Source organism: Penicillium crustosum (genome assembly GCF_028827405.1).
Source record: "Penicillium crustosum strain IBT 35664 chromosome Unknown utg000002l_segment0_segment0, whole genome shotgun sequence".
NCBI lineage: Eukaryota > Fungi > Ascomycota > Eurotiomycetes > Eurotiales > Aspergillaceae > Penicillium > Penicillium crustosum.
In genome coordinates, this window is record NW_026623123.1 from 6,282,181 (window position 1) to 6,303,603 (window position 21,423).

At 47.7% G+C, this 21,423-nt stretch overlaps 10 protein-coding genes across 10 annotated transcripts; 3 read left to right on the forward strand and 7 right to left on the reverse strand.

Moving 5' to 3' along the window:
* Positions 1 to 310: 310 nt before the first annotated feature.
* On the reverse strand, positions 311 to 1,276 carry N7487_005892 (uncharacterized protein; the record flags this gene model as incomplete). The annotated part of the gene is made up of 3 exons (XM_056873639.1): positions 311 to 456; positions 548 to 997; positions 1,123 to 1,276. The coding sequence occupies 3 exons, from the start codon at positions 1,274 to 1,276 to the stop codon at positions 311 to 313; spliced, it is 750 nt and encodes a 249-aa protein (XP_056731359.1).
* Positions 1,277 to 1,862: 586 nt separating this feature from the next.
* On the reverse strand, positions 1,863 to 3,893 carry N7487_005893 (putative GTP binding protein (GTPBP1); the record flags this gene model as incomplete). Its single annotated transcript, XM_056873640.1, has 3 exons — positions 3,808 to 3,893; positions 2,224 to 3,748; positions 1,863 to 2,176 (listed from the first exon to the last, which is right to left on the reverse strand). Exons 1-3 carry the CDS (start codon positions 3,856 to 3,858, stop codon positions 1,863 to 1,865), a joined length of 1,890 nt encoding a protein of 629 aa, XP_056731360.1. The 5' UTR covers positions 3,859 to 3,893.
* A 538-nt stretch (positions 3,894 to 4,431) lies between these two features.
* N7487_005894 (U4/U6-U5 snRNP complex subunit LSM3) lies at positions 4,432 to 4,922 on the reverse strand (the record flags this gene model as incomplete). The annotated part of the gene is made up of 4 exons (XM_056873641.1): positions 4,432 to 4,475; positions 4,540 to 4,576; positions 4,643 to 4,735; positions 4,797 to 4,922. The coding sequence occupies 4 exons, from the start codon at positions 4,920 to 4,922 to the stop codon at positions 4,432 to 4,434; spliced, it is 300 nt and encodes a 99-aa protein (XP_056731361.1).
* A 480-nt stretch (positions 4,923 to 5,402) lies between these two features.
* Positions 5,403 to 7,694, forward strand: N7487_005895 (uncharacterized protein; the record flags this gene model as incomplete). Its single annotated transcript, XM_056873642.1, has 1 exon — positions 5,403 to 7,694. One exon carries the CDS (start codon positions 5,403 to 5,405, stop codon positions 7,692 to 7,694), a length of 2,292 nt encoding a protein of 763 aa, XP_056731362.1.
* A 388-nt stretch (positions 7,695 to 8,082) lies between these two features.
* Positions 8,083 to 9,006, reverse strand: N7487_005896 (PIG-L family deacetylase; the record flags this gene model as incomplete). The annotated part of the gene is made up of 1 exon (XM_056873643.1): positions 8,083 to 9,006. The coding sequence occupies one exon, from the start codon at positions 9,004 to 9,006 to the stop codon at positions 8,083 to 8,085; it is 924 nt and encodes a 307-aa protein (XP_056731363.1).
* A 3,086-nt stretch (positions 9,007 to 12,092) lies between these two features.
* N7487_005897 (uncharacterized protein) lies at positions 12,093 to 12,361 on the forward strand (the record flags this gene model as incomplete). The annotated part of the gene is made up of 2 exons (XM_056873644.1): positions 12,093 to 12,181; positions 12,238 to 12,361. 2 exons carry the CDS (start codon positions 12,093 to 12,095, stop codon positions 12,359 to 12,361), a joined length of 213 nt encoding a protein of 70 aa, XP_056731364.1.
* Positions 12,362 to 14,362: 2,001 nt separating this feature from the next.
* Positions 14,363 to 15,988, forward strand: N7487_005898 (alpha-arrestin; the record flags this gene model as incomplete). Its single annotated transcript, XM_056873645.1, has 1 exon — positions 14,363 to 15,988. One exon carries the CDS (start codon positions 14,363 to 14,365, stop codon positions 15,986 to 15,988), a length of 1,626 nt encoding a protein of 541 aa, XP_056731365.1.
* A 771-nt stretch (positions 15,989 to 16,759) lies between these two features.
* N7487_005899 (D-serine ammonia-lyase DSD1) lies at positions 16,760 to 18,164 on the reverse strand (the record flags this gene model as incomplete). Its single annotated transcript, XM_056873646.1, has 4 exons — positions 16,760 to 17,211; positions 17,271 to 17,763; positions 17,818 to 17,934; positions 17,994 to 18,164. The coding sequence occupies 4 exons, from the start codon at positions 18,162 to 18,164 to the stop codon at positions 16,760 to 16,762; spliced, it is 1,233 nt and encodes a 410-aa protein (XP_056731366.1).
* Positions 18,165 to 18,787: 623 nt separating this feature from the next.
* Positions 18,788 to 19,012, reverse strand: N7487_005900 (uncharacterized protein; the record flags this gene model as incomplete). The annotated part of the gene is made up of 1 exon (XM_056873647.1): positions 18,788 to 19,012. One exon carries the CDS (start codon positions 19,010 to 19,012, stop codon positions 18,788 to 18,790), a length of 225 nt encoding a protein of 74 aa, XP_056731367.1.
* A 548-nt stretch (positions 19,013 to 19,560) lies between these two features.
* N7487_005901 (uncharacterized protein) lies at positions 19,561 to 20,743 on the reverse strand (the record flags this gene model as incomplete). The annotated part of the gene is made up of 2 exons (XM_056873648.1): positions 19,561 to 20,499; positions 20,558 to 20,743. The coding sequence occupies 2 exons, from the start codon at positions 20,741 to 20,743 to the stop codon at positions 19,561 to 19,563; spliced, it is 1,125 nt and encodes a 374-aa protein (XP_056731368.1).
* Between the last annotated feature and the right edge of the window lie 680 nt (positions 20,744 to 21,423).

Consider the following 21,423-nt stretch of genomic DNA (forward strand, 5'->3'; position numbering starts at 1 on the left):
AAGGTCGCATGCTTCTATTTACACTTGGAATGCCCTGCTCTATAGGAGTAGTCAAATGCAAAATACCATGTATTTCCAAATTAGAAATCCCATTTACTTTGGATTTTTCCACTAACTTCTACAAGAAAGAACAACTTGGATAATTCAAATTGGATATTAATACACTCCAGAAATAGGCATGTCAAATAACGCATAATACAGACATCAGATCTCAAATTTTCAAAAAATAGCCAAAATCCATGTCAAGACATCGGAGGCTTCTTCACAAACATAATTCCACTTAGATCCAATCTAAATAAAGACATAGCCTTTATTTGCTCGAATGATGGATATGCTTCTTGACAGTCTCCTTCACCTTCGACATAGCACCCTGCTTCCCACTACCATGAGAAGAAGACTCAGACTTGTTGCTCAAAGGCGAATCATTGCTCTTCTCGCTAGATTCACTCGAAGAACCTATAACAAAAAAAAAAAGTCAGCACGGACCAAAACCAATACCGTCAAGGATATACGACGGGAAAGGGAGCACAGCAAGACGGGAACATACTCTTCTCAATATAATCCTCCTTACCCGCGGGCTTCTTTCCTCTATACTCCTTCTCGAAGACCTCAGCAGGTCTCGGTGCAGGACCCTGCGGGCCCATGAGCGCTTCCTTGCTCACTTCATGGGAATGTGCAGGACGGGGAGCGTCACTGCTCTCGCCGCCTTCGGCCTGCGAGGTACTGCGCTGTTCTTGATTGGAGCTCGAGTCATTGTCGTATTTGCTTTCGGTGGACTCTGTAGAGCCGCTGGAGATGGGCTTGTTGCTTTTGCTTTCGCTGGTTTCTGTAGGGTCGCCGGAGATGGACAGGGCCGGGGTCACGCTGGTGCAAGCGCTGATAGAGGTTGGAGCGTGGGGAGTGGTGATGCTAGTAACCTCGGAGTCTTGGGGCTTGTTGTCTATGATGGGATGCTGGGGTGCGGTGTTGGCGTTTGATTTGATTGCGCCGGGTTGCTCTGCGGTGTGAAATGTTAGTTATATTAGACGATTAGATTAGGGTGTTTTTGGAACTTGTAGATAGCATTATGGCAATCCAGGAATTGAGGCTTGTATATAAAACATATGTTTGAGTTGTACGTACCATCGCGGTTGCCGGCATCATAGGGATCTGTGGCACGTCCTCTGCCTTGGACACCGGAGATGGGTTCTTCGCCATGCTGTTGAGCTTGAGGGGAGTTGTCCTCACCCCAGATGATAGTCGAGGCAGCGTTGACGTATTTGTTGACAGTCTCCATGATTGTATTAGGTAAAAGAGAATGATAATAGTAGTTTGAGGAGATGTGTTAGTTTGTATATGGCTCGAAATGGGTATAACAAAATATTAAGTAGCAAGTGGATTGATCTCTTGGAAGTTCTGGGCAGGTCAAGCTTTAAGAACCCACAGATTGAGCCCTTGTTCAATACGTCAGTGGTGATGGGCTACGGTGGCTTGCACATGGATCATCCCCAGTTTTCGTAAGACCTCATTTGATTCCACTGAATAGTCAATGGCTTACGAATGAGAATCCAGTGATATAAATTGGATAATCGAGGAGCGGCGATCGTCTGGGCCTATGTCATAGGGTGACGTCATGTTATATATATCACGTGACATCATAGTACAGCAAGTCGTAATAGCAACAAGGGAGATCCATGCAAACGTACGGAGTAATAAGAGAACTAATATAATCAGCTCGTGTTATTCAATTGACCGATCTAGTAACATAATAAACATAAACACGGTCCGAATAAAAATCACCCGATGTCTAACGCTTAGCAAGAAGAGGAATGAACTTGAAACAAAGAAAGAACAAAGAAACTCCGACGAAAGTAAAAACAAATCTAGTCATGAGGTGTCGTGGGTGTAGGGGTAGAAGCTCCTTCCTTTGCATTTGGGTTCAAAGGTTGCGCTGGGTCATAACCGATGCTCTTCACAATTCCCAATCCTTTCGTTTTGCCCTCACGGAAGAGGACACGGTCCCCGGGAGCTAAGAATTCAGGACGCTGTACGAACCTGAACGCAACTAACGCTCGATCTCCGGTACGGATGAAAGGGCGGTCGATGTCAATGACCGAGCATGTCTGACTGACTGCTCCAACATGAAGCATAGCCTGGTATTTAGGCTTGATAGTAGTTGCATGAGAAAGAATTAGGACTATTTTCATTAGCATGTGGTCAATAAATTCCGAACGACCAACTTACCCTCCGCGACGAATTCCCGATACACCTTTGGAGGCTCCTCCATCTTCTTCAACACCACCATACCCTTGCGCACCTCCTTCCGGCGGACGCGCTTCAGGGCGAAAGATCCAGATTGACCGGCAAAGCAAGCATTCACCTGGATACGCTTGCGTTCAATGGACTTGATGACTGTGGTGGTAAACTGGCCAAGCGAGTCTGGTCCCACCATGACCGAGTCTCCGGCATGAATGACACCGGATTTAACCACACCTGAGACAACTGTACCCACATGAGGAACGGAGAAGGTGTCGTTGATGAGGAATTCGAAGGCTCCCGCAACGTCATATTGACCGCGATGAGGCAGGATGTTTAGGAAGGTCCGTACTAGGTCGAGGTTCTCTCCTGTGACATTGGACACTTGGAAGATAGGACATATCCGCTGGCTGACGAATTGTGTGGCCGTGTTAATGGTCTCCTCCATATCCTTGACGAAGATTGGAATCTTGCGCGCGCCAGGCGATTTGAGAATCTTGGTCAGCTGGGATAAAGTCTCCTGCAGAATATGGGGCGGGCAAATGTCAATCTTGGTGACAATGACCATGACAGGCACATTGAGGGCCAGAGCAATACCCAGATGCTCCTTGCTCATTCCGATCAGACCGTTATTGGCAGCGACCATCAGCAAGCAGTAGTTGGGGCTGCTGCTCAGCATACCGAAAACCGTGGTGCGCAGATACCGCTCGTGGCCTGCCAGGTCAGAGAAGGAGATGACCTTAGCAGAGCGATTGACGACGTCTTCCCAGGAGAACTTCCGGCCCTGGCCCTGGGTATTGCCAACTATTTCACCCCGACTGTCGAAGCCCATGATCTCCAACCCGACGGAGCTAGTTCGCCCGCTTTCGATCTCATGCTTGTGGCGGAACAAATTTACTCGCGCACGGCCACGTCCATCGTCAAGACCACCTTTCACCAGCACTCCCAGCGTAGTACTCTTTCCAGCATCGACATTTCCCACTACGGCAATCCGGAGCTCCGCCATATCCTCGATATTATCAATATGGTGGCGCACAAGGACCTTACCCCAAGCACCCTGTACCCGGTCATTGGTGACAGGCGATTCTTCGGGGCCTCCGACGTTGTAGGCCAGTAATACTCGGCAGTGGGCGGGAATGGTTTCGGCAGCTTCGCCCAGACGCTGCAGCGCTGTCTTCCACTGACCTTGATCGAAGCCCATGGATTCACCACCATCCTCCAACCCGAGATCGAAGATGGTTTCCCCGTGGCCTTCATCAAGGCGCGTTTGTAATGTCGCAGCTAGCACTTGCAGGCTATCTTCGACGGCATCGCTTGTACCGAGCAGGAGCTCCTTAAGCTTGGCTGGTTGAGGGGCATCGGACAGCCCTAGTTGGTCAAGAATGTCGAGCTCTGCGTGATCCTCAAGATCGCGCGAGACGCTGGCGGTGGAATATCCGCTGTCGCTAGGTGCGACTTGCCCGGAGCGGTGAGCTTGCTGTTTGTCGGCATACTCGGCGAATTCACTGAGGGCCTATGTGTTGAAGATCATGTAAGATGAGGAACTTTCACATCTTCCCTGGAAATACATACGACTTCACCTCGTTTTCGCTCCTCATGGCTTAGTTTCCTGGTTGCAGGCATAGTGTGGAGATGGTACGTGGTACGTTCAACCGTGTGTACTGCTCGCTGTGCCGCCTTTTTGGGGTAGTGACGTTATTGGTCAGTGGATCTGATCGCCGTTATTGTTGGCAGATGTGAAGATGTATTCGAGTGATCATAGTTTTCTTTTGCTCAATGAACAAAAGATAGAAGAATGCTCGAGGTATGTAAAAATTTGAAGAAGTGTTCCGAGAGTACATGGTAGGGGGACATGGGGGAGCTTTATCGATAAGTTGGAGTCGGTTGAGTCATCGACCATACCACCCTGCAGGTGGTTAGCGGAGAGCTATACCAGCCACAGTTGACCAGTGACTCAATATAAATTCTACTAGGAAGAACGTCGAATCATAAGGAATACTGTGACTAACAATTGCACAGCCTGTTTAGGCTCACAAGGCTATATCCAACTATATCCAACGGGACTAGTATGGATGATCATAAACCAATTTTCCATGGTATCGTTACCTATCTATGTTGACTGCATTTTGTGGTATCTCGTGTCCTTCCTAGTATTGTTCCCGTCGCCAGACGCCTTTCTCTCTATCAAGGGGCATATTAAGCCCGATCATGCCTGGGGGAGATCAAGACGACGGAGTCTCCTAGACAGGAATCAGCAACCCTCTCCAAATATCCCAAAAATGTTCCCTAATTTCTTCGACTCACCTCGCACGAAAAGCATCTCTTCTTGTTTCTTGATTGTCTGTATCCGAGAACCTAGATTAGCCCGTGCCCCGTGTAAACTCCCCAGATTCACATGATCCCATACCCGCAAAGTCTCCTCTTCGTTCTCATCTTCTTCCACCACGTAGATTGTCTCCTCCACATCGCCGAGAACTAGGTTGCAGTGACTATCGTAGGCCTGGAAACACATATCAGAGTCAGTAGGTATCCTGAAGATTGCCAGATGGGGCGTAGCTCACATGAAGGCGGCCCTTGAGTTCACGATCACCGCGCAGCTTCACGAAGACGGTCTCATCAAGGGAGAGGCGAACGAGATCCAAGGGCTCTGAGACGGATGGACCGCCGGTATCTTCAGTATCGGCCATGATAGAAGGGTGATTGGATTGGGTTAAGTGCAGGTCCACACACACACGCAGAATCAACGAGCTTTGGCTGATGCCTAATAGGGTTTAGCGTTAATCTTGGCAAGAAGTGAGATGAGTCAGCAATTTACCCCGGGTTTTCAAGTTTCGCGAGGATCCACTTGGGAAATCTTGACAGGTAAAGTAGTGGAGCAAGGGAATATCTACATATACACCTAAACTATAATTTAGTATAAGTTATCAACCACATATTACCTAGTTACAACCATAAAATCAAGTAATCCTAAATACTCTCGCCTAATTCATTGTGCGGTCCTGTGCTGACTTGGTTTGAAGCACAACCTTGGAACCTGCATGAAAAGTACCCTGTCAAAAGACCTGAGGTTAAAGCACACTTCCCCTCATTTATACCCCTGATGGTTTTGTGCTCTTTGGTTCCTTTCTGATTCTTGAAAAATACTGATCCCTTACTAAACTTTCCCTATGCGAAGGTTCTCACTTGCCGAGAAGTTCGCTTCTCGCTGGGGTGTCTCGTCTCGTCGTACAGACAGCATCGGCAAACGCAGACAGTTTCCCCCACATCATCATTTCAGTTGCCTTGGGCAGGTACTTTGCGTCGCGGCCTTTGCAAATACAACGACCTGGGATATTTCCGCACATAGAACGCCACAAACTTACCATCGCAATTCCATACGGCAATTGACTACGACAAGTCAACGATGGAACAGCGAACTCACTGTTCCACGTCCTGCAACTTTCGAGAGAATACCCCGACCACCTCTACCAAAATGGAGCTCACCCCAAGAGGAGGCCCAATATAGAGCGTACTTCTTCCGAGTCCTTGAGAACGGACAACCGAACCAAGTGAGGGAAGCCATGGCCAACCCACGGTCGGCAGAGCTAGTTGGATCGCTTGCACCAACCGTGTTTATCGAAGCCCTACATCTCCTCTCTCCGGCTCATTTCGTCATACCCTACCGAGATCTTCACCATACGCTGCACTGGTGGGTAGTGTTAACCCTAGGGCTCAAAACCTTGGAAGCGGTGTTCGACAAATTTACGAGGGACTTACTCACGATCATTCAATATAGAACCGTGGCTGGGCATCCACCTCAGCTAGCGGAGTACACTCACCTCTTCGACTGCGCTCAGGCGATGGGAAATGGCCCCTTAATCACTGCCCTCTGGGATGGGATGCATGCCAACAATGTTACTCCTGACGCCGTGTGCTATAATCACTATATGTCAGCATTGGTCTGGAACCACTGCTACATCGGAAAGGAAGAATACAATACTCGCATCACCCCTCACAGCTACAGAAAGCGGCGCATGATAGATCCAAATCCTGGATATCGTGGCTACGCAACGGGGTGGAACAGTGTCAAAGGAACTGTGCTGGACATATTCAGTCAAATGAGCCAGGACGGGTTTCCTGGGGATGTGCAGACATATATCAACGTCCTCCTCGCATCAGCCCGAGTCGGCGACATGAAAGCTATCAAGAATACCCTCAAGACTGTATGGAACGTCGATGTTGATGCCATCTTGGCTGAGGGGGATGACTCAAAATTGCCGCCGGTTACGCCCTATGACACTTGGTCTGGTCTGTATCCAACTGAACAGCTTCTTTTCGCTGTAGCCCATGCCTTTGGCACCAACAACGACATCTACGCCGCCATGAGGACAGTAGACTTCATGGCTTCCTCGTACAACATCACCATTTCGGGCAAGGTCTGGTCCGAGTTGTTTCAAAGGACGTTCGCTCTCTCCAAAGTACACAAGCGGACGCAGGCAGAAGATGGACGAAAGGGCCAAGTCGCAAGAGAGCTGGTCCGCGACATGTTTCAGATATTGACGACGGAGCCATACAATGTTCCAGCTACTGTGCAAATGTACCGATATATGACCCAAACCAACAGAATGGACGGCAATCTAGAGGCTTGCAAAACTGACATGCGTAAAGCATATGAAATCTTGAGCCAAACGAGGTCAAAAAGGAAGGAAGCGAGAGACACCGTTATGCAATGTATGCAACCAGTCCTACACAGCATGAGAGCACCACCGATGGACAACGGGAAGCAATCGCGGCATCCAATCCATTACCAACGATGGAAAGGCATGAAACCAGACCTGTCACTATTACAATGTCCCCTGCTTGCCGAAGCCATCAATACGTATGACCTCCTCCGGCTCGAAGTCTTCCAGCAGATTTATCAAATACAACGCATGGCCCATTCAGTGATCACCACCGATAAGTGGAGTGACATATCGCTCAAAGCCTGGGAGCTCCAGGAACGGCCCAAGCTGTTGGAAGAATGGAAAGACTTTCTGCCAGAGCGTATTAGATATGAATATAGAGACGGAGAGGTTGGAACCGTTAATTTCCAAGGCAATACGGGGCACAAGAGCCGCCACATGAGCCAGCATGGCCTCATTCATGCACGGCGGATACCGGATGGGTCGGAACTGTTCGAACCGGTTGAGCCCAAGGTCCTTGATGATAAGATATTCTGGGAAACCTTGCTCTATGTGTACCCCCAGCTGGACCAGTCTATTTCGCCGCTCAAACGCATCTACTTCTTCCAGATCAGGCAGAACAGAGCATTAAGGGACAAGCTCGAAAGGCTGAAAACATGGGTGGATTACCCGGAAGAGCATCCTTTGTCGCAACAGAATAATCCTTCTGGTGGGTTTTATGGTCGCCTTCATGCATTGGGCTTTCGTGCTAAACCCCAGAATTCCATTTTCTGGCGGGATAGCAATCCTTGGTGTTGATTAGCGGGGCTTTTTTTGTATCGTTTGAAACATTTGCGCTTGCCATTGATCAACCATGATATCAATTTGTACAATTTAATGAACAGTACGATATTCTCCTCCGTCGTTTTTCTTTTATATACTCTTTTCGTACTTGAAGGCATGTATGTCCATTATGAAGCCCCTCGAGTAGATGAGCTTTGTAAGTTGAATAGTAGAGATGAGTATACAAGAAGGCACATAGGCCTTGAGAAATCATATGCAGACATGAAGCGTGAAATATCAACGCAAGCAAAAGGCGATCAGCCAAAATGATACAAGATCTGAGCAAAAGTAGGACAGATCTGAAACTAGCCCTCCATCTAGGACATAGCAATTCCAAAACAGGAACAAGGAAAGGACCAGTCACCTAAACCTTCTCCCGCTGCAGGTCATTGACAGTCATATATCTCCCAATAGTGATCCACCCCCACCGGAACCAAACCATCTGACTCTTGTGGCAGTTGACCATAGCAGACAGCGCACTCAACCACTCATTTATTGAGCTAACAAACAACAGCCGCACAGGACCAGCCGCAGCCCCGGCCTCCTTCTTCCTCGACCCCGTCAACCCAGCAACGAGGTTACTCCACACACCAAGGAACATGGATACCGGCGCATCAAGGACACCCGCATATTTGCGGAACACCGACGTCGTAGTGAGAGTATACAGCGTGACGGGAGAAGTAAACCCCGCCTTATCCTTCATCAGCGCGCGGACGAAGTTCACAGCGCCGTAGTACAGCGAGCGGTGATTGGGATGATTACTGATGCCATGCTTATCGAAGGTAATGATGACATCGATAGTCGCGGTGGGAGCCTTATTACGATCGACACGCTTTCCCGGCAGCTTCTGCAGCGCAGCCATTTCAGGCGCGAAAGCCGAGGCCAGCAACGACGAGATCTGGTCCTCATTCCAGTCCTTGTCCATTCCATCCGGGAAGCGGCTCGTGTCGTCGACGATAAAGACGTCCGATTCACTGCGCAGCCCGAGCTGCTTCGCCGATTTCTGGAGCTCTTTTTTGCGTGTCTCGCCTAGGCCGTCTGCGTCGCCGCTGCTGAGACAGAGGATCTTCAGGTGGTTTCCGAGCTCGGGATTTGTGAGGGATAGTACGGTTGGCGCGAAGAACATGGCTTCGTCGTCTGGGTGTGCGATTAGGAGGCAGATGCGCTTGTTTTCGAGGCGTGGGAAGGACCGGGTGAAGGGTGAGGAGGAGGTTGAGGAGAAGGTCCAGAATATGAAGACTGCGGTTATGGCTACCGCTAATGCGGTCCAGTTGAATGAGGTCGACATTGTGGTGTTCGATTGGAGTGGTTTGTTTGTGAGAGCTGTCTGGAGGTTTCGTGGGGCTCCACGCGCCTCGTGGTTCCGTTTCTCCGTGTTCCGAGTAGGATCGAGGATCGACCTGGGGTGGGGATATGAGTTGCGTTGCTCAATTAGATTATTTCTGGGGCTGTAGTAATTGGGCTGAGACTGGTACAATGCAGTGCTCAATTGTTACGTTGGAATTGTTTATCAGGTGGATCAGAGTAGACCAAACTCAAGATATGTGTATGGTGGGGAAATGCGAATCATCCCACTCGTGTTGATGCAGGGGTCAACTACTTTTGGGGAGAAGTAACAGCCAATTCCATGGATGCTGGAGCAAACCAAAAAAGAACACGGTGGCTTGAGCTCCTATCCGGAATAGGAGAAGCTCAAGTGATTCCGATGACGATCCATCTCCGGAGGGGTCACGTGTTGGCTTGATCGCGATGCTCACATTCTCTCATTTCGATAAAATGGTAAATGAGGTCTAAATAGAATAAAATCCATATGATGTGCGTATGACGTATTTAATTCTCGTGTACATTTTTAGAAAGTTACTTAGCTATGGATCAGCTGTTTGTGGCGATCCAGTTGAAGTCAAGTGATGTTGGTTATTTTATACATCCATGGATGGTCATTTTGTGGGAGTTAAAGCCATATCGAGTGTGTATTCTATTTCTAGTCCGTGTCCGCAAGAGCTCATATATGTATCATGTAATGCATAATGGATAATATTTATAATACATAAAGCCAACTTTTCCCTAATTGGGCCGTTTCGAAAAGAAGAAAAGGTATGGTTCACCCTAGTACGTAGTATATAGCTTAGCTTAGCTCCCAAAGAGAGCATATGTAGAAGTGTCGGAAAATAAGCCAATCGGAGAAAAGAATATATTAGACCAGGAACCCATGAAAATCAACACGACTTTTATTCAATCGAGAAGCATTTTACTGTCCTCTCACTCAAATGTTATTTACTGGGCTTTGGATACCGCGAGTTTGCACCCACCTCTATCTTCCTTCGGGCTGTCATCCGTAGACGATCACAAACATACTTCCTTTGAGACCAACCTAGGATGGCCAGGTGTTGATGGCCTGTAAGGTAATGAGATTAATAGAGATCTCAAACTAGAAGGCAAGAAAGAGTGTAGTTGTGGCCTTGGCCCTGAGGCATCAGAAAATTGTATAGTTGGATTACGTTGTAGATCAATGGAGGCTCGTTGCTAGGTAACGCCTCTTGTATGCCTCATTGGGAAATGTCAAGGATGAGACTAATTCCCTCTACACTTTCGTCTTGCTTGAGACGTGGACTTTGTTAATAATTAGACCATTCTACTTCCCATCAACTTCGTGGTATTTTCTTTGCAACCAGTATCCTTCCTTAGATATGAATGAATTAGCTATGAGTCACTGCCCAGATAAACACTCTGCGGTAGCTCCCGAGGTCCTCGCTCTTCATATCATTTCACTTCCCATTTGTAAGAATGTAACGCCTGATGAAAGGCGAATAGATTGCGGAGAAAACCCTTAGAGACGCCTGGATTCTAACAACCCCAGAAGCCACTGTTTGCTTGTTCACCATACCGAGATCTGGTAAGACTTAGGCTGCTGATATAAAAGGTCTTATTTAAAGTCTATTCTCGAGCGCCACAAGGCTAAAACGAACAAAGGTTAAGTATTGGAGCTACATACTTTTCTCTCTCTCTTCTAGACACGCTTGCAGGATTCGTGTTACATCGCTTTGGCCAGCCAACTATGGAGTACAAAACCAACACAACACATATTCCTTGATTTTGATAGACGAGTCTGGCCCAAACCAATACACGAATCCTTTCCACACCGCCAGCCAAATCGAAGCCATTCCATCAAACCGGCTCACGGGCCGGTCTCATAACGATCGCCTCATTGCCAAGCTAATGGTTAGCTAATTGTTACCCCAAGGGACGGCCGTCTCCGACACATAATCTAGAAAAAGTCGAAACTACGGTTTCCGCCCCATCTAGGGTGGAGTGGATTCCACGCTATAGTATATTCTTTACTTAAGCCAAGATAAGGGAAAAAACACTTAGGGCAGAGTGTGAACCAGGGACGAGAGTTAGTATGGCGGGCCGTGAGTGGTGAGGCTAAATATCACGTTGCGACGGGCCGAGTATAAAGTTCCGAGTGGATGACCGACAGAAATTTTCTGCTTTCCCGCGCTTAAGCGGCCCCCCCGACCTTTCTCCGTGCGGAACTAATTTTTTTTTTTTAATTATTTGTTGAATTTCAGTTGGTTTTACTAGTTTTGCGCTTTTAAATGGCGCCATTTATAGAGCATTTATAAAATATGTGGGAAAAGTGGAAGTAATTTCCTTTGGGGTTACACGATGTATATCACATCGGCTGAGGTACATATATCACTTCGAAAGGATGTGATTATGACGAGATGGCGTTATTCTCACATGGCATATGGCTTAATGAGCGGAGCACGTTTCTCCACGATATACCTTGTACATTTTTTTCTTACGGAGTATCATCGAAGGAGTTAAAATTCGGCAAGTAATTAAATGCCAAATCAGAATAAAATAAAAATAAAAAAAGAGGCGGATCGAAGAGCGGCAGAAACAGATCGGAGGGGCAATCCGAGATCGCCCCGAAAGAGGAAGTTCGCCTGAGACGCTTGCCGATGTCCCATTTAGCAACAATTATTGGTTAGTCCTTCCGACGAGACACCGGCGGACGACAGCCACTGATTTGTGATCGTGACTCCGAGCTGTTGATCCAGCATATTAACCATAATGATCCTAGCCTTGACACTGGTATACCACTTGTAGCCAGTCCGTGGAGAAGGAGAGATAAAGAAGACAGTGTGGGTCTACTTTCTATAATCTGCTAAAAGGGAAATAGACTCTATCACGCCTTAGTATTTATTACCTAGATTGGGATAATTTTGCGCCATATAAGATCGATCTACTTCAAAGAGCGCACATCATTAAATCTGAGATGCACCAACAGCTGACGTGCCCGGGGTTGCAAGAAGAAAGCGGAATTGCATCACCGCATCCGCGTTCCCAAACCCGATACAGCTACAACACATGCCATGGCGTGATCAAATCCCTCAGCTCACTCTGGAGCTCCGAGGAAACATCTGCGGCTCCATAATGCCGTGGTGCCGTACTCCGTAGTGAGTCAGGAATCCTGACCGGACGCACGACCCTAAACAAGCCGCAATTCTTCAAGCTCCCTGCATGCACCCAATGTGTCTGTGCTGCAGCTCCAGTACCTGGGCACCCTGCGCGCGAGGCCGATGCTTATAGGTGAGGATGAGCGGTTAACTGCTGCTGATGCTGTTGCTGTTAGGTAATTAGTGTGCGCGGCGGGGATGGTGATTCGTCAGGGGGCGGACCTTGGGAGCACGGAGCATATCTTGACAGTTGAAGGGCTAGAACCTTTTGTTTTAGATGTTGATCATTGTACATTGTACTTTATATGGTATATTTTGATATGCTTCACTTCTGATGTTCTTTTCGTTTTGCTTTTTCTCAAGGGGGTTCACAGATCTCGCAATTGCGCAGGCCTGTGCCCCGCAAAATGCAAGCCTTGCAGTGCGGGGTAGAGGCGTATAGCATAGACGAGCGCCGTGGCCTTGAAAAAGGGCAATGCGTACCCCCTATAAGCGTAAGACTCCTATAGTCCACTTTTATAGATCAGACGACTGACCTTCTATTTAGGCGGTCAACGAAAAGAAAAAGAAAAGAAAAAATTTTCCGGGTGGAGCTCCGCGAAGGGGTCCTTTTCATCGCGTTTTGTTGTCCCAATGCGGAAAGGTGGACTTTATTTAGGGGCGACGCTAGTCGAAGATCCTCTGGAAGAGTTGATGGCCTGTATGGTAATGGCTCGGTATGGTATGGTTTGTCATTTACCTCAGTCTAGACAACTCCGCTATGTCGGTCTATTACTGTCATTCTACGCCATCACGCCACGTGATGGCTTTGTCTAACCTTGGATACACCTTAAACTGTATACATAGCTTTGTACTTTGTAATAATGAAGTATTAATAGACAGCTGATGAATCAATGTTTTAGAAATTCGAAGAGCAATAATGAAACCAAAGGATATATGCCTGCAGGTCGTCGTGGCACTTCCAAGGTCAAGATACTAGGAGTCAAAGATACCCCTCGGGCACACCTCCGTGTTTGTCATATAGGGCTATGAAGTGCTTGATAATCTAAAACCGGGGTTTTTTCCAAGGTTCCCTATAGCAAAGGTACGGACGATCTTGTCATTGGTCACATTGGTCACATTGTCTATACAGCTAGGTTTCAAGACTGTCGATTGAACCCCGTGGGCAAACCCCCGGGGCCACATGCTAAACAAAGTCCAATGCCATCTGTATAGGTACCAAGCCGAGTATGCCATCGCAAAGCTATCCGACCGGTTTAGCCGAACCAGTACATACATCGTAGGTACGTGAGTCATTGCGCACGGTCGTTTTGCGCTAAGGCTGGAAGCCAACAGTGGCATCATGTGCTCCCATCGACTGCCCTGATAAGGTCTAGCCTGGGATTTACTGATGGTTCCTTCGTGATCCAAACATGATGCCGACACTATTATTGAGATGTGGGGTAGAAGCCGACAAGTCAGGCGATGGCAAACGTTTATCTTGTTTAACATATATTCCAACCTTGGAAGTACTTCGTATAGTTGTCAATCCAACAGAAAGTTCGGGTTCTTTGTCTGGGCATCAGACCCCCACTACCCGACATTGTAAAATGAGATGATGCCATATTTGAATGAGGCCATGGGTAAAATTGCGACTTGGCGGAATAGGATGATCTCAGAATAACAAACAAATTCCATCAAATTATAGGACCTTGGAGGGGTAAGATCACGAATGCAGTGTCTTTTTGGGTGTCATTACAATGTATCTGTATTGTCAGACCCCACTATGACGCTGTGCCACGCCCCACCAGCTAATTTTTTTTTCTTTTTTTCTTTTTCTTTTTCTTTTCTTTTCTAATTGAATGCGCCGGTACCTGGCAAGTGGAAACAGCAAGAGAAAAAAAAAAAAAAAAAAAAAAAGAAAATTCAATTTTTATGGTTTCATTTTTTAGTTTTTTAGTTTTCCACGGGTTCAGTGAATTAGCACATGATTGTTCTTGCCATTCAAAAGCGGCGGTTTGCGCACTTGACGTTGGATTTCTTCTGTAGATCATCTTCCCCTACATACTTTCAGGGACTCATATTATGTGTTGGATTGCTTCGTCGGCTTCTCAATTATTTCACCACCGTACTGCCTCTTGAACATACGAAGCCTATCACACATCCTCTAATTGAGCGCCTACAGTATAATTGACAGCCAAAATGCCCGGCCGTCTAATCCCCAACCTGATTCGGAACGCTAGTTCATTACACTCCTCCGTCACCTCGACTCCTAGTCACTCGAACTCCTCCTCAACCGTTTCCGTCAATGAGATTCCCGCACATGCGAAGAAGCCAACCCACAAGTCAGAGCGCGCACGATCCCCCGAACGTCGTCTATCTTTCTCCATGGATCACTTGATTCACCCTCTTCGGGACCATAGCAAGGAGAAGCGCCGCAGTTTGGGACGTGCAGGACGTTCTAAGGAACGCTCCAGCCATGAGCCGCATCCGCCAGCGGCGAAGCTGGATGTCCTGATCGAGTCACCGCCACTGGTCTGCTACGGCCCACCTACCAGCTCTACTGGCGCGCTATTCTCTGGACGCTTGCGCATCGCAGTCTCTGAGTTGACTGGTGGAGTTACCTTGAGCCAGTTTGATGTGCGCCTTGTTTCTAAGACGAGCACCAAGAAGCCTGTCTCGAACCACTGCTCCAACTGCGCTACTCGCACCGAAGAGTTGACCCAGTGGAACTTTATCACCGAGGACCTTCACCTCAATGGCGGTGACCACGACTTCCCCTTCAGTTACTTGTTCCCCGGTCATCTTCCTGCTTCTTGCAATGGTGTGCTGGGTCAGGTCGAATACTTCTTGCTGGCGCATGCGCGCAGCGTCACCGGAGAGGAATATAGCCTCAAGCTGCCTTTGGACATCAAACGTTCTCTGCTTCCTGGGCCAGACAAGTCCTCCATCCGCATCTTTCCTCCAACTAACCTCACTGGCCGCATTGTGCTGCCCTCCGTCATTTACCCTATCGGACACTTCCCTGTCGAGATGACCCTGAGCGGCGTGGTTGACAAGGGCGAAAAGACCCAGACCCGCTGGCGTCTTCGAAAGATGATGTGGCGCATTGAGGAGCAACAGAAGATTGTGTCCACTGCATGCCAGAAGCACGCTCACAAGATTGGCGGCGAGGGCAAAGGTGTTTTGCACCAGGAGACCCGCGTCATCGGACACAATGAGGAGAAGAGCGGCTGGAAGACCGACTTTGACACCGCTGGTGGTGAGATCACCATGCAGTTCGATGCGAACATCAACCCGGCTGCCAACGCCGTCTGCGACATGGAGGCTCCTGGTGGTCTTGAAGTTAAGCACAACCTCGTCATCGAGCTTATCGTGGCCGAGGAGTTCTGTCCCAATGGCAACACTCGCTTAATTACCCCAACTGGTGCTGCGCGCGTGCTTCGCATGCAGTTCCACCTTCACGTCACCCAGCGTGGTGGTCTTGGCATTAGCTGGGACGAGGAGATGCCTCCAATCTACGAGGATGTTCCCGCTAGCCCTCCCTGTTACACCAAGCCCGATGGCGCCCACAGCTTCATTGAGGACTACCACGGTTCTCCCCTCCCTGACTACGCAGACCTGGAGCGCATAGACTCCCTGCGATTGGACAGCAGTTCTACTCACTCTTCTACCATTTCTTCCAATCGGTCCACTCACGGCTCTACGCATGGCCGCTTGCCACGCTTTACCACTGACGATCTCGTCACTGGGGAGTCGCCTGCTGCCTCGCCTATTCCCTCGCGCGCCCCTTCTCGTGCTCCTTCAATTGACTCCTCCCGCGAATAAAATATCAAAACCCCCAACATGTTTAATCAGCTATCTTGATTATCGTTCTCCATTACGACTTAACGATTCCCACGATCAAACAAAAAACAACCCAGTCACAACGCAACGCCTTTTCACGGTCTACCCTAATTTCTTATTTCCCTTTCATTCTTCATGAATTTGATCCGGTTCACTTATCACGGTCCCATCTCAACGAAGGGACTCATGATATAGCGACGGCAAAGGAAACCAGCCACGCAAAATAGTCGGGCTGCCACGCATTTTCCGGACGGGTCTTGTTCTAGCCAATGTTTACATGATACCCATTCAATTTTCTTTACTTGTGCACAATGCCTTTTCTCTATTTTCCACCTTAGTTCTACCTTTGGATTGGTTTGGGTATGGGCTCACTTGCATCATATCCACATCTTACTCTTCCATTTGGGGTTCCAAGGTTACGATTCTTTTCCGTTTTGAGTATCTTGCTTCATTCAAAAATTTTCTACTCCTTGATACTTAATCAATTCATGATCATGATCTATGACAAGTTTAATTCAATCCCAGTAATTGTAATCAATGTAAATACTATTCACCAACTCTGCTCTATCAAATATCTCAGGACTTGGGGATATGTACTATCTTGGATATCTTAGATACTAGAGTACGAGCATAATTGTCTTGCTACTCAATTTCTCTAATAATACACGATTCTAGTCTGTTAAATCCAATATACACAAATGAGAGAAATTCCAGCAGCCACTCTATAAAAACCACACCAAAGCCTCCCAACAATCACCACCCCTTCCACGGAACCCACGTCTCCCTAACAATATCCTGCTCATCAACAACATAATAAGCAAAATGCATAGCAGCCGTAATACAAGCATGCTGAATATATAACAAAACCTTATCCCCAATCACAAACGCATCCTCCACCTTCTCCCCATCGACAGACTTCGACCCAATCTTCTCAATAAGCCTGCGCGCCTGATCAGACTCCACTCGCCCCAGAATCCCATGTTCCTGCGACATCCGCACAACACTCCACTGAGGTCGATCAACGACAACCCCAAACCCGGGGAACTCACTCGTCTCCTTCGAAAGCGCAATAGTCCCCGCGTTAACGAGCGCCTCGTTGCGCTCAGGATACACGCTGCACACATCAGCGAGAATTCGCACCGCCTGTTGTGTCGGTTCCACAAGTGAGGTGGCTACTTGTTGGAGGTCGTTGGTGGGGTAATTTCCTAGCATCGTCTATATCAGGTTCTCTGCGGTTTAGGTAGTTATTACGGATCACACATACCAGCATGTAATTCCAACTCCATCCCCTCGGGCAACGTGCCTTGCAGTCTTTTCACAACATGTGCGGTTGGCGTTGATCCCACCGATACCACAATCCGTCTATCGGATGCCCCATCTACCAGCACCTTGGCTGCTTCAACTACACCCTCGACTTCGGTCTGGAGCACCGCGGCTGCGGCATCTTCTGTGCGACACGCATATGAGTGCCCGGCATGACAGTAGAAGCCGTATACAGTGGCTGCAGACGATGATTCAATGCGTTGGATTAATCTCAGGATGGATGGTGAGCCTGTTGCCATTCCCGCGCGCTGGGAGCCGACGTCAATCTTGATAAAAACGGGCCATTGTGCTACGGGAGAAGATGATTTCGAGGCGTAACATTCGAGGAGATCTATCTGCTGCTCGCTATCGATCATCAGAATGATCTTTAGGGATTTGGTTAGAGTTTCAAGGAACGGTAGAGCGCTGGCTGAGACGGGTAGACCATAGAGACACTGATATGATTTTAGTTGATATTTCTTTATTGAGGAGTAGTTACTGGGACTCACCTCGTCTAGTTTGCCTTCTTTAACAAGATCCAATGAACCCCGGATCTCGGATAGGGTTGATGCGACGATCCGGCGGTACATGCCGTCACCTAGCATCATGCGGGTGACCTCGGTACACTGCAAGCCCAATTCAGTCAGTACATTGCTTGGGGCTTAAAACTGTATGGGAACTGTACCTTGAGAGTCTTGACATGGGGCCGGAACTCAATTCCCAGCCGTTTGACATCTTCTAACAAGATTTGGGTGTTTCGCTCCAGCACGGGCTTACTTAGGACGAGAGCCGGGGTTGGAAGCTCAGAGACCGGACGGCCAATGTAGGAAGCATGGTTTTGTAGGGAATAATCCATTTTTGATAGGTGTAGCTGAAAGCACAGGGGTATCAACGGAGGATTCCAAGGTTTATATGAGCCGTAGTGGGGCTATCGATAAGAGGGCGTGGGGGCATGGGACGGTTTCTTCCGAGGATAATATAGGGGGTTGGCATTGACGGGGAGATTGTGACGTGAGAGGCATTTTGAGGGACTGGGCAATGTTGTATTACCATTCATAGTTCGTGGTTTGATGAACGATTAGGGAACTTGGATCTCATATCATGAAGCGTGATATAGAGTGTGTAAGTAGAACCGGCTCCTCTATAGATATGTAGCTTGAAATTGTATCACAGAAACGAAATGAATCTTCATGTGTATTCGGCATTTAAATAGATAGACAAAGGAGGTCCTCTCTCTCTCTCTTCCATAAAAACCGCGCAGTTGCCCATATGTGAATATGGACAAAACTCGATGCAAGCTTTATAATAAACCATAAAATTGGATTTCTTTCATTGACCCAATCTCGGGCTGGTGCTAGTAGGTTGCGTAGTTGCGACGACCGGTGCCACCTCATTGGAGGTTGCCAGTTGGGAACCAATACCTGCGAAATGTTCTATATCTTCTATTAGCTTTGCATATTCGAAATCAAACTTAGAAAATCAATTAACGTTATAGGCTTTCCTTGCAAGGAATATAACAATTGGCTTCAGAATCTCGTTCATGATCAAGCCGACAACACCGGAGGCAATGTAGAACCGTATCCATAGCCATCCAAAAGTATTGACTAATTCGACAGCGTGGTCAAGGAGGTAAAGAATCAGTTGCTCCCTGCAGTTTTTGTCGACGGAAGAGCTAGGAGGAGTCGTACTAGAACCAGCTTCCATTGCTGGAAGTTTTGTGCTAGGAAACCAGCTATGGGAGGTCTCAGCATTGTTTGCGAGGAAAGCGTCTGGCCAACAAGAACTTACTATGAAGCAACAAATATGATGCTGAGTATCAAGAATGGGAAGAGTGGGAAGAGGCAACGGATGAACTGAAAGACATTCATATTGTATCAGTGGTAGTGTATCAGCAGTGAAGTATCGGTGGTGAGGATGTCAAATGGTGAAGTTGTTGTGGTCGACAGTAAAGATGGGAAAGCCTGGAAGGCACGAGTTCCTGTCACATCAACTGTGCTCATCTGAAGTAAGTGCGATTTGACATCACCTGGGTAGAGTTCACATGAGATTTACCCTTGTGGACCTTGTTGTCTTTGTTTGATCCAACTCTAAAGCTACGTATATACCTAGTATCTATGCCGAAAACCAATGAGCTACTAGGAACAGTTGATTCAAATCAATCGTTTGGTGATGATCTCTCCATCTCAAAGCCCTTTGCCTCATCTACAGAGAGATATCGAGTACATCTTGGCTACCCATTCTCTTTCCATTAATCACTCTGGCGTCGTCATGAATGGAGCCTTAGCCAGGGCATTTGCCTGTCTCTTCCATATTGCCTTGCCCAATTTCACAAGTTGGGGTCCAAAATCCTCAGGCAATATTTCTACAGATGGGCCTTTATCCAAGGTCAACTTGCCGTACTCTTCATCGGAGCCAAACGTAGCAATTCGCCAGATTTCCTTCCACCGCTTGACTGCTTCGACAGCCTCTGGGTGTTGGCTTTCCACGTTGGTAGCAACCATGTAAAAGGATGAGCGCTTGGCATGACCTTTCTTTGGCTTGAAAAGCTGAACCGAGGAGATTTTGTTAAACATCCAAATGAGGTTGGATGTGTTCCACGCTTCGAGTCTGTGAAGAAGAACGATCATAGTGCCACCAGGTCTAAGGTGCTGGAGACCCAGAGCAAGTTGCGTGGTGACCAGTCTTTTCGCTTCCCGGCTCTCTCGATAGGGAGCGCGTGAATGTTGTCTCAAGACCTGGCCGTCACATATGACCAAATCGAAAAGCCGACCTTCCTCAAGTTGCCGGGGCAAAAAGTTTTCAGAATCTTCATGGCCCTCAGGGATCTGGTCTACATCCATGTCGGCAGCAAGCATAGTCACATCGAGAAATACTCGCTTCACATTCAAGCTGCTTGACAGACGGCTCCTATACCCCCCACAGGAGACAGGTAAGCTAAAGGCCAGAGCGTGTGAGCCTGGGTTCTTTTTCAATGCTATCTCCAGGAATGCACCGGGGGCCATGCAGATATCGAGAATGGCAGGTGGGGTTGAATCAACCGGTTGGATTTTGAAGGCATTTGTGGCTTTGTCAATTTCGCGTCCGATCGTGCTCATAAACTTGTAGAAGTAAGCCGACGTCTTTTCGTCGGACTTATCCGCATTTCGACGAAGGTTTGCGAAGTATGTGTCGCCTTCCGGGGCTTCCCATCCCTGTTGGCAGCATAGTTAGAATTATGGGTGTATGATATCTGGGTTTGATGTGACTTACCCGCTGTCTTACATCAGTGAGTTCTCGGAACTCTGGGCTCTTTTCTAGCAGGTATGGTACAACGGAATTGCTCTTTTCGGCAACATCCTCCATAAGGTCTTCAGTCGGGTGAGGGCTGTTGGAATGGCTACCAGGCAGGGGAGCTGGGGCTTCCACCTGTGGATGGCTTGGATTAACTGCCGTCATGATGTGATTCTCGAAAGGCTTGGTAATAGGTCTGGTAAAAGGATGTGTTGGTGAAACAACACAAACTAAGTTGAAGATGATTCATAGGTATATATAATGTCTTTGCGCAAGATGCTGGTATCTTCCATTATTTGTTCGATCGTCTGTTACATTGCATAATGTATACTATAGTACCCAGGTTTATAGCGTCCAGGGCTCATTTCACTAGATCAATGCCCAAAAGCCGGCCTGACTTACGCCTTAACCATGCCTGATATTAGTTAGACCGCTTTTAAGCCTCAATCTACAATGTACCGTAAACCATTCGGCATGTAACAACTATCATGCCCGGTATATAGAAAAATGAAGCTTTTGATCCCATACGAAATTTAAATACCTCCATTTCTAGTATTTTTACAATCGCACGTTGCAGATATTTAAATTTTGCATGGATCAAGAGCTTCATTTTACTTTCCTGTCTAAAGCCGGTAGAACCAGGATAAATTGCTTGATAAGGGATCTTTAATTGTATTTCAGGTATCTTCATTTTTCTGTCAGGCTAAAATCAGGCTTTCGGGCATTGATCTAGTGAAACGAACCCTGGACGCTATATACTTGGGTAACCTTTATGTATACCTAAAATGACATGGTAAGGCCGCATAAGCGGCTGACTATTCTTATATACCCAGAGACATAATTGT